Source organism: Anneissia japonica, unplaced genomic scaffold (assembly GCF_011630105.1).
Source record: "Anneissia japonica isolate Jap-2015-1 unplaced genomic scaffold, ASM1163010v1 scaffold169_len739621_cov184, whole genome shotgun sequence".
Classification (NCBI taxonomy): Eukaryota; Metazoa; Echinodermata; class Crinoidea; order Comatulida; family Comatulidae; genus Anneissia; species Anneissia japonica.
In genome coordinates, this window is record NW_022688869.1 from 137,134 (window position 1) to 149,690 (window position 12,557).

At 34.0% G+C, this 12,557-nt stretch overlaps 1 protein-coding gene across 2 annotated transcripts in view; it reads right to left on the minus strand.

Moving 5' to 3' along the window:
- The window catches only part of LOC117123846 (fucolectin-like), a 10,681-nt gene extending 2,037 nt beyond the window's left edge, over positions 1–8,644 (minus strand). The window contains exon 1 of one of the 2 annotated variants that reach the window (XM_033269886.1): positions 93–249. In XM_033269886.1, coding sequence (XP_033125777.1) covers positions 93–183 — 91 coding nt within the window. In that variant the 5' untranslated portion in view covers positions 184–249. Of the gene's footprint in view, positions 1–92; positions 250–8,491 lie in introns of those variants that run through there. The other variant, XM_033269878.1, reaches the window with a different exon arrangement.
- Positions 8,645–12,557: the final 3,913 nt, after the last annotated feature.

Genomic DNA, 12,557 nt, shown 5'->3' on the forward strand with positions numbered 1-12,557 from the left:
TCAACCATTGGGAGTATCTACAGACAATTAAGAGGTTGAAAACGAAAATTACGGACATGGATTAAAATAATGTAAAAAAGTCAAACGCCTACCGGTACGTCCAGTGTCGCAGGGAGTACTGTGAACAGCTGTTGCGATAGGTAAGGAAACAAGAGCACAAACTAAACCTAGAAGGCAGTACATCTTGAGGAAGATTCAGTTACTGGCGATCGTTATATATGAAAAGATATTTGCATTTATCTGTTTTATACGTTTTGCGAAGGAAGGGGAGTGCCTTATTGAATCTGACCGTTTCCTCAGAAGTCTTTATCTGACCTAACAAGGATGGTTTAAAAGTCTGTTAATACACAATAATAATAATGCTAAGTAATGGAGGTATTAATAAGATCGGTTGCCGTGGTCAAAATAGGAAATAATATTAATATTATTCAAGGAGTGAAAGTCTAACGCGACGATCCGGTAATAAAACTTTAAACTCTTCTACTAATTCTCAACCTGTTTTTATGCCTTATATACTATATACCAATGTTTTCCATAATTTAAATTTCTCTGTATATTTCATTAGATTTATTTTAATTTGTTTAAGATTAATCAAGCAGGTCTCATTTAATAGATATAAAATGATCAAAATTATTCAGTCTCGCTAAATAAACACGAATACCCGTAGATATGCAAATGGCGATTTTTGGACAAAATTTTAATTGAACTAGTGTTCTGCTGAAATAATCAGACCGTTTAATAGGCGAAATGCCGATAATCTCTACTTTTGACCATTTGATTACAACTCATGTACCGCCACGGTTTGCCAATCATCTTTACTTTACTGTGTATATTGTATTTGTAATTTAACTGTAAAGTATTTTATGCACTGTATATATATTTTTGATATTTGTCGTGTAATTTAATTTGAATATATGTTTTGTGTATTCCCAGCTCAGGAAAACAAATTTCATGTGCTGTACCTATATGTATATATGACAATAAATTGGATCTGGAATCTTGAATCTGGAAAAAAAAACAAAAAAAAAAAAAAAACACACACACACAAGGAGTGTTTCAAGCTATCAAATTGCCAAGGTTGTTTGGCCTACAAAGGGCGTGAGGTGTTAAACACTGAGATTAGTGCAAGGATGAGTTCTTTTAATCCACTGCCTCAGACCATTCAATTAATTTTTTTTTCCAGATTCAATATTCAAGATTTCATTTATTGTTATACTGTATATACATATACAAGTACAGTACAATAACTTTTTTTAACACTAACGGTCGTCATTTGAAGAGGTTTTAAATTTGATAAATTCCCTTGATAAGAAAGTTTACTGGAAATGATAACCTACCGGAGTAAGATCATTCAATTTCAGAAGTCCAAAAGTGTACTTAAGAGAAAATCGCTTCTAAAGATAAACAACTGCTAGGCCTACATTTTGTGTTGGTTTTATCACTTCCGAAATGTAGCTTTACAAATTGTGCCTGAAAAACATGATTACCTTGGTAAATCAACCCAGAACTTTTGCTACCATGAAATATAATTATTAAACTTATTAGAAAAAACTGAAAAATTGTGAATAATAGACTGACAATTATTTTGGAAAAATTTGATTTATTTCGACAACATCAATAATGCAAAATTGTCACTTATAAGTTTAGTTAACCATCTTCTTCAACAAATTGATTGGTAACAACAATTCAATTGGCATTTTTATAGACATTAAGCATTTGACACGAATACTTATGGATGCTCATATCTAAATTGCAACATTATGGTATATGGTAGTCTGACTGGTAGATCTAAAAGGCAAATCTCAATTCGTGGCTGCAGATCAAGTTTGATCCGGTAATGTTTAAAGTCCCACAAAGGTCAGTGTTGGGTCCAACCCTTTCATTGATTTATATCAACGACTATCCTAATTCCACCAGTTTTTTTTGTTTTTTTCAAATTAGATAATTTATTTGATACCAATTTTTCATCGTGAAACAATATTCTCTCTTTAATTAACCATTCAACATGTGTTATCGAATGGTGTAATGCAAACAAATTAACTATTAACGTAAGTAAAACGAATTATATTATCTTTTAAAACAGGATTAAACAGGTCTCTTGCATTGATAAATGTATTTGTAAATGGTAAGCAATTCAAGAAGCCGAAGAGTAATGTTTGTAGCCGTAAAAAATCTAACCTGGAATAATCATAGTAACGACGTTAACAAAAATATTAGAATTGAAGCCGGTCATTGTACTCACAAATATTTTAATTTGTATTATATAGGCCTACAGTAAAACTTTAATTTAACCAAGCATTACGTACGGCTTAGATGTGTTAGGTAGCACATATATAAAACATGTTTACAGCCTATTCTTGTTACCAAAAATGTGTGTGCGATGTATTATTTTTTATAATTATTTTAAATCTGCGACTTCCCCGTTATTTAAGCAGTTAAATGTGTTATTGGATTCGATTTATTCGGTGTAAACACCAATGTAACCCACGAAAGTCTGAAGAAGACTTATTTCCAGTGGGGTCCTTCTGGTGGCGATTGAGGAGTAGGCCTACACCGGGATGGGCCATAATGCACACGGGACCAAAGGCTTAAATGTCTCATCCGAAAGACGGTGCGCTATCGTAACTTGTATTTCAGCCCTCCAGCTGAAACACAAGGAGAGCAGCGATGGAAATTGAATAATAATAATAATAATAATAATAATTATTATTATTATTATTATTATTATTATTATTATTATTATTATTATTATTATTATTATTATTATTATTATTATCATTATCATTATCATTATTATTAATATTATTATTATTATTATTATTATTATTATTATTATTATTATAATGGTCACATTATTAGATTTCATAGATTACGTACCTCCACCTTGTGCCTGGACCTGGATACCAAACAATACGCAGGCCGTGTATGAGTGATTCTATTACTTTCTTTTTTGTACGAGGGTAAGTTCAAGGCGGAACGTCGAATTTTCATGACCTTGACTTTGCCTTTGACATTTTCTTTCTAAAAGTTAATCATTTCTCTTTTATATTATTATGTACCATTTTCATCAAATTTTATGATAATTGGGCGGATCCAGGATTTGAAAGAGGGGGATTCAAAATTTTTCCAAAAAACCTGAGAATGAAAGGGGGTCCGGGGTCCTCCCCCTTGAAAATCTTAATTCCTAGGCCGAGAAAAAATTCTAGGTTTTACCCCTTTTAAAAAAAAGGTCAGGTGATTTTATCTCATCCTTTGGCCTATACCATACAAGAAAATCAAAGATATAGTCAATACATTATTAGGCCTATATTTCAAAAATATTGAGTAGTTGGATACGTAGTCTTTCTTATAGATCGATGAAATCGGGCCGAAGAACACACTTTCATACGTAAATTATTGCGACGTCGAGCAAAAAACAATGTTTTTAATTGTATTTAATTGAATGCTAGTTGGGCTAGACCCAAAAACGAAGACTCAGATTCAGGCAATAATGTGCTAAAAATATGATACATAGCATGAAGTGACTTAAAAACATTATTTTCATCACGATTGAGAGAAAACAATGTGGGTCTTCGTTTTTCTGGTTTTCGGTCTTCGTTTTGTAGACACCCATATACATATAGGGTGTCTATAAAACAAAGACCCTTAAGTATTTCTTGATATTCCTCATTTTATTCCGATGAAATAGTGAAATAGGTACTTGGCAACTGTTTTAATTCACGTTTTCGTGAGTTTAAATGTGGTTATATTACGCTAGTTTGAAGGTTTACTGTAATCCAATCAGTTACCCTTACTATACATCTTCGTGGTATTAGCATAAAGATGAGAACGTCGCTCCATTAAGAGTGCCTACCTCCCCCATATGTCTAAATACAGATTTCACGAATGCAGGCGATTTGTTCTTGATGCTCGAGGGTGGGTTTCAAGGCAACTTGACAGACGCACGTATACAGACGTCAATCAACATTTGGTTGCTCAACTCAAAAAGGGAAGTTGTAATGTTCGTCAGAAAATGAAAAAAAAACAATCTATATTTTATAATAATAATAATAATAATAATAATAATAATAATAATAATAATAATAATAATAATAATAATAATAATGACATTGCAGCGTCGTAAAATGATTGCCACTGGCTGGGTGCTGGGAACAGTAACAAAATTGGGGGGCCAGGCCCCCCAGTAGAAAAAGTGGACAAATAGCCCCCTTCCCCCCCCCCGCTTCCGCCTCCGTTGGCCAGGACCCAGTCTATATATTTTGTTACGTTTCTTCACAGAGGGGGTTCGTCCGAACCCCTTGAACCCTCCTGGATCCGCCACTGGGCATTCATCTTTACTGTTGATAATTGTATTATTTGTATGCATTGGGCAACCACTCGATAGTTGATTAAGTTCGCTTTTTGGTTTTTTTCTCTCTCTCTCTCTCTCTCTTGTTGTTTCTCATTGCGTCTGTTTGTTCTTGTCTTTTTGTATTTTTTTTTTTTTGAGAGAAATAAATGAAATGAAATTCATTATTTTTTTTTTGTAATCTTGCTAACAGGCAGACAAACCGACACTGGGGAAATACATAACCTCCTGGGTGGGATTAAAAGTAAATGAGAAAAAAAAATAGTGGAAGAGTGACTGATGTATTAGCACTGAAAGTAAAATAACGCATCATTAATCACTATTTTAATATCAACCAAGAGCTTCCTAATAACAGACAAAAATATTTATGATATATAATATATCTAAACCACGACATAAAAACCATTAGAAATAAATTAACGATTTGACCTGTTGTGAACTGTATAGACCAAAAACACACCTTTAATTTGCAAAAAATGATTACTGTTATGCTCGACAATGGTCCTACTAATTGGAAAAGCAAACGTTATATAATATTTTTTGACTGAGGACGTACATGAAAGTTAAACTTAAAGGATTTTAGATAATGAATGGGAATGTTATGCATTTGATAAAATTAAAAAATTATTGATAATTTTATATGGGCGAATCCAGACAATTTAGCGGGAAGGGGAGGGGTGGTGTTTGAGATTTTAGTTTTCTAAAATTCTTAACCATAGACTATGGGATTTAAATTTAAAAAAAATAGCATTAGCTTGTTTGGAGCCCCGTGGTCGCCTCCCTTTTTTTCTCTTATTTAGGGGGAGGGGCCTAGCCCCAGCCCCCCTCCCCCGCTTTCTCTCCTGAATCCAGTGCCCTTGTGATAACTCCAGGTGTAACAGAGTACCTTTGAAAATGGCACGTTCGTCTTACAGTCCATGGATACTATTTTCCCAAGAAATATATTTGAATAATTTATGTTTGTTGATATATCTTCTAGTTAGGTGAATCAGCTTCGTTCGCTCTTCATCACTCAACTCGTAGTACAGCATACAGAAAAGTGGATTAAATTGATAACCATGTTATTGTTAATGTTGTGTGTTTCTTGTTAATGTTTGAAATACAGGCCTGAACATTTGGTAAATGTCACCAGTATATATAGAAATTAAAGTGTACAGTGAAATTTTGCTGTATGGTTAAAGATACTGGAAAGACAAGATAGAACTCTCGCATAGCAAATGTTAAGCGGATATACGTCATACGTTTACGCATTCTCGTGCCGTATACGGCGCAATCTCTTTCTAATGATGACAATTTACATAAGTTTGTTTATCTCCCTCCATACGCAGCGCCTCATTTAATTGGGCGCCGCATACGGCGGGAGATAACTAAACTTATGCAAGTACGCATACCCATCATGCATTTTGGTAATAAAGATTTATCTGTGGAGAGTTCTATTTGTGTCTAGTATCTTTGGTATAGTACAGTAATCATGAATCTAAAATCAGAAAACAGGCGACTGAATATTGCACGGAATCTGCGTTTTATTCTGTTTTCAAAAACATTATAAGCGATTGTTAGTAAGCTAAGCTTTACATCTGCTAAATTTCTATACATCCTCTATTTTTGGGATATCTTTAAGAATAGATCTTAGTTAGTAATGTTTAAATCATTGTAGGGTTTTGCCAGATAGTATGTTACTACTGAAAAATTCCGAATATTCATAATAAAAGTTTAGCTAATTGTTTTATGGAAGAATTAGGATGATGCACAGAAACATACAGTAGACAGATTGTTGAATCACACTTCTTCTCCCCACACTTCGACTTCGCAAAGTGTCAGAAAATTGCTTGTGAGTGAGACACTGACGTACCGACCAGTAAGTTGTGGGCTGCACTGTCGACTGATAACTTGCGATGCGCTGGTCTCTGCATTGTTGACTACCCCTCCACAATGTGGATTTGTCAGCATACCGTTGGGGTTATTTCCAACACGAATGAGTGCGCCATTCAATCGTTCCCTGCAGCAATCTAAAAACGAAAATGTGATCGTGTTAAGTTAACAACAAATGTGGTACGCTTTGATCGTGTCGTCATCGTGCAATCGAGACTCTATTATACAGTATTTAAAGTCATGGTGTTTTGTTCACCTACCTTGTCGATTGTATAGTCTCACATATTTAACTTTGAACGTCTTTCCAAGGTCAACCATCCACCAGTTATTAGCTTGGTTTTCTGAAATTTAAAAAAAAAAAATCATTTTGCTTTTAAATAATTTATTTTTTATTTTTTGCTAAGTTGCTAACTTTCTGTTCATTGCTTTTTCGTCCATCTTCGGATCAGACGTCACGCGTGAAGACGATACTAAAACTGTAGAGCCATTTAGCGTTATAGCTTATAAAACGTTTAGAATGAACCTCCGTGGATCCTACACAATTATCGATTTAAGTATGAGAACTTACGTGTGTGTGTGCAGGTGCCGTCGCCGTATGTGCCTGACTTGCGACCGTCAACTGCTCTTTCTGCTACTCCATCCCAACCAACAGAACCTGTCTCTTATACACATCTAGATGTGTATAAGAGACAGGCATACAGAAAAGTGGATTAAATTGATAACCATGGTTGTTTTGCAATAATCTTGCACTCTGTTTTGCGATGTGAGGTACCACCGGATTTTCCGAAAGGACACAAATAAAGACTCATGAAAATAATATAATAATTAATTTGCATATCCAAATAACGTTATTTTAATTGTCAATCGCTAATATTATGGTAAATGCTAAATTTGGACCATACTAAGCCATAAAACTCTCCCCGTAAACTCTACAGGGTTTTTTTTTTTTCGTTCTGGAACCATGATCGAGGCTGTAGTCGACCCTTGGTTTGGACCTCTCCATCGAGACTTATTTTGAATAATTTCAATCAATGAGTATGTCAATAAATTAATCGATTAATGAATCAATTATCAGTCAGTAAGTCGTTCTGTCAATCAATCCATCAATTAATCAGTCGATTTATTTATTTTTTTTTTCTTTTATAAAAGACAGCAGAGCACACTATCCACTTAAAATACAAAACAATTGTGCAGACGAGTATACATTATTAGTATTAGGGAAGTGCAAGTTAGGGATCGAGTGCGTTCAAAATAAATGGAACACAAAACACTGACAGAAGGACACTATACATTTTTTTCAGAAACTTAAAAAATATCTTAGTTTTTTCCAAAGAGTACCGCGTGAACAAATTATTAAACTAATACAGTGCATACTTTAATTCGATATCCCACTAATTCCGAGACGCTTCTAATTCAAAACCACTTTTTCTCAGAACCAAATAAAAATTTTCAATCTTTTAACAAAAAAATAACCCTCTAACTGCAGATCGACTCCAAGGCCACCTTGATTTTCACTTCCCATAGATGATGATCTCGAATAGTTTCTATTGATTGCTGAATACACTATATTATACTACCTTTCCAAACTTAATTTAAAAAAAAAAAACCCAAAACGTTTCTTCTTGAAATAATACTGGCGATGGAGGTTATAAAGAATTAAAAAAAAAAAATCATTTCGATGTTAAAGTAGTATAATTCATGAAATGTGTTAGCTTGTGTCACTCCATGCCTCACCAAAAAAAAAAATAAATAAATAAATAAATAATAAAATAAAAGAACATATGCCTATTATGAAATAAAATGTATTTCAATTATAACAATACAAAAAATGTTCGCCCTCCAATTTGAGACTACATCGGGGACTCGAAAATTGGGATGGTCTTCGGGTTCGGTCTGCAATTAGATGGTTAGCTTTATGAAAAAAATGATGATTGTTAATTGAATTGATTCTTGAAAAAGGTGGTTCCAAATTAAAAGGGTCTCGGAAATTAGAGGAGTCTCAAATTGGAGGGTGCACTGTAAAAACAAAAACATTTACAATGGTAGATAAAAAAAAAGTAAGTTCAATAATGGCACATTTAAATTGAGAGAAACTACTATATATATATATATATCATGATTATAATATATATCATGACTATAATAAGGACAGCATATAATATATACCATATTTATAACCATTGTCAGGGGAGCATCTACTGACCATTAAGAGGTTAAAAACGAAAATTACGGACATGCATTGAAATAATGTAAAAAAAGTCAAACGCCTACCGGTACGTCCAGAGTCGCAGGGAGTACTGTCAACAGCTGTCGCGATAGGTAAGTAAACAAGAGCACAAACTAAACCTAGAAGGCAGTACATCTTGAAGAAGTTTCAGTTACTGGCGATCGTCAGATATGAAAAGATATTTGCGTTTATCTATTTTATACGTTTTGCGAAGGAAGGGGAGTGCCTTATTGAATCTGACAGTTTCCTCAGAGGCCTTTATCTGACTTAACAATCAGTGGTTTAAAAGTCTTATAATACACAATAATAATAATAATGTAATGGAGGTATTAATTAGATCGGTTGCCGTGGTCAAAATAGGAAATAATATTAATATTATTTAAGGAGTGAAAGTCTAATGCAACGACCCGGTAATAAAACTTTAAGTCTTCTACTAATTCTTAACCTGTTTTTATGCCTTATATACTATACTAATGTTCTTCCAGTATTTTAAGTTTCTCTGTAAATTTCATTAGATTTATTTTAATTTGTTTAAGATTAATCAAGCAGGTCTCATTTAATAGATATAAAATGATGAAAATTATTCAGTCTCGCTAAATAAACACGGATACCCGTATATGTGCAAATGGCGATTTTTGGACAACATTTAAATGGAACTAGGGTGCTGCTGACATACACATGGTATTCAGACCGTTTATAGACGAAATGCCGATAATCTCTACTTTCGACCATTTGATTACAACTCATGTACCGCCACGGTTTGCCAATCATCTTTACTTTACTGTGTATATTGTATTTGTAATTTAACTGTAAAGTATTTTATGCACTGTATATAAATTTTAAATATTTGTCGTGTAATTTAATTTGAATATATATTTTGTGTATTCCCAGCTCAGGAATACAAATTTCATGTACTGTACTTGTATATGTATATATGACAATAAAGTTGCTCTGGAATTTTGAATCTGAAAAAAAAACACAAGGAGTGTTTCAAGCTATCAAAATGCCAAGGTTGTTTGACTTACAGAGGGCGTGAGGTATTAAACACTGAGATTAGTGCAAGGATGAGTTTTTAATCCACTGCCACGGACAATTCAATTAATTTTTTCCAGATTCAAAATTCAAGATCTCCTTTATTGTCATATATACATACAAGTACAGTACATGAGATGTTGTTTAACACCAACGGTCGTCATATGATGAGGTTTTTAATTTACTAAATTCCCTTGATAAGAAAGTTTACTGGAAATGATAACTTACCTGCTAAACTTATTATTATAGCTGCTGTCCATATTGCCATGCATTTATCTATCATTTTTAATATATCGTTTTCCCATTGAAAATTCCCCGACTCACTTCAAACAACTATTTCCTAATATGTGAGCTGTCGTGACAAAATAAGTCTTGTGGTAAAAAAAAATGAAAAACTAATTATTGATATATTTAGATAGATGAATATATTAGCTTTATTTTGGTCTTTGAATAATGTTCCTAGGTTGAGTAAAACCGGAGTAAGATTATTTTAAATTTCAGAAGTCTAAAAATGTACTTTAGAGAAAATCGCTTCTAAAGATAAACAACTGATACATTTTGTGTTGGTTTTATCCAGGGCCGTAGATTCGATATACGCACGTGTGATTGGGTGGATCGCAATCACATGACTTACACCGGCCATGTTGTCACCAAAACAAAACATTAAAGCTATACGCGCGCATGCGCCTGGGCTGTTTGGTAACGACATGGCGTCCATGCGCCAAATTGGCCATACTCTCTCTATCTACGGCTCTGGTTTTATCACTTCTGAAATGTAGCTTTACAAGATGTGCCCCAGAAACATGATTACCTTAGGTAACTCAACCCAGAACTTTTGCTACCATGAAATATAAATATTAAACTTATCAGAAAAACTGAAACCCAATTTCTATCAAAATATCACCTAAAGATATGATTTCTTGGATACATCACATTGACCTGGCGTACCACAAGACTCATTTTTTCATGACAGCCCACATTATAAGAAGAGTTTTTAGATAACCGTGGGAACTATCGCCAATCTCTTCTTTACTAAAACTTACCAAATTCTAGGGACAAATATGGAGCTTTCGATGGCACGACGACGGTAGAACGTAATGACGTCACTAAAAGTCATCTGCGCATGGGAGAATATTAAGGTCACATCATCGAGTAGATTCTGGAACGCAATTTGGCCAAAAATCTACTTATAGACTACGAAAAAAATTTAAAAAAAGAGACCTAGAAATCAAGTTAGGGGGAGTGGAATGTTAGAAGCAGTCAATATAGCCAGATATCCTAATTACTTTGTCCTGGTCACCCTAAGCCCTGTTGACACTTGATTTTTCACCTGGTATACAAATGGCGGCCATTTTGTTTGAAAAATGGCCGCCAAATTTATCTAAAATGTGCATATAATTGGAACTAAATAAGCTACAGATATGATGTTGGTGTCTAAAATCATAATTTCTATACAGGCAACAAACCAGACATATAAAAACTACTGTCACTCATGCCAGATTGGAACATAATTCAAAAATAGGTGCTGTCTCTTATACACATCTAGATGTGTATAAGAGACAGTCATTAGTAAGTATATAAACTCACCAAAAAGTAGTCGTGTTTGGTATCGTTGGAAAGCTCTTCCGATGCTGAATAATGTATTGCAGCTTATATATCAGAAACGATGTAGTGTTTCATGTATTGTCCCATAAAGTCCAATTATGGCATATCGTATTAAAATAAACAGGACCCATTTGCGTAACTCGTGAGCTCCCGGATGGCGCGGGGAGGGGGGGGGGCGTGCACTCCTACTACTACCTAGCACATTACTACCAAGCCTTAAGTAACGCATGTGCTTTCTGGGCGAAGTCCGAGTCCAAATGGGCCCTGGAGAGGGTTAGATACTTTTACTTACAGTAACACTGATACTCAGCACTCTATACACATCTAGATGTGTATAAGAGACAACGCCTTAACAATACGTAACATTTTCTATAATTTCCGAAAAAAACAAATAGACCAAAATCCCACAAACACAATATTTGGCAGATTTATTAGAAGGGGTTCTTTAAACTATGACCCTGGATGCCCCACTATGGAGGTTTGACCAGTTATGTAATGCCTGTGTGCTTTCTAGGGAAACGCTTACTTCCTCCATGTCCAAATGAGTCCCTGAAAGGCGATGGGCCCCTACTTACTACTACCGAGCAATCTAATAATACAACCGCTTTTGACAAAATATTTTCTTTTAATTTAAAATAAAAATGTATGAGCCCCGGACGGCTGCAAAACTACACACCTTAAAGTCCGCCTTCGACTTTAAACATGTCAGTGAATAAAGAATAAAATGCATGGTTATCCATCATAGTAGGCCTATTATTAAATATTATTACACAGCATGTTGAAATCGATTAAAATAATGTATACATTAAAGGCCTACTAATAATTCAGATATTTGGATGATAAACGCCTGCAACATCATCAATTGCACCTTAAAGGACGATCGGGTCATTTTATTCAGATTGGCCTTATCATGTTTCAGAGCAACATATTTTTTGGTATTAAAGTAACACTTTATTAAAAACAATCAATGAATTTTGTTACTCAAACGTCCTTATATTGATATTTTCAAGCCTATTAGATGACCTGAAGAAAAAGTGATCCAGAAGTCGTAGGCTTGTTGTACAATATATTATGGCGAAAGTAAATTTTTGACCGTCTCTGAATTTTAATAGTGTTACTGTAATAGAGCCTATTATTAAATATTGGAATGGTACCTTATAGATTTATAACCAGGTAGCAGAGCAGTTTAGCTCAGTTGCCTAAACTGGTGGTAGCCTGTGCGCGCTAAAACGTGGGGATCTCTAGGTCTCCGATTCAAATAAAATCAAATCATTCTTTATTCATCACTCAAAATGGGTTGAATTTTATAAAAGTAAAGGGTTCAAGCAGAAAAATTTAAACAATCAACATTTAAACATTTTCAACAAACAGACCCACATCACAATAACAGCAAAATGAAACAGGTTTAAAGGGCAAAAAGGTAACCAATAATAAATTATTATTATTAATTATTATTATTATTATTATTATTAT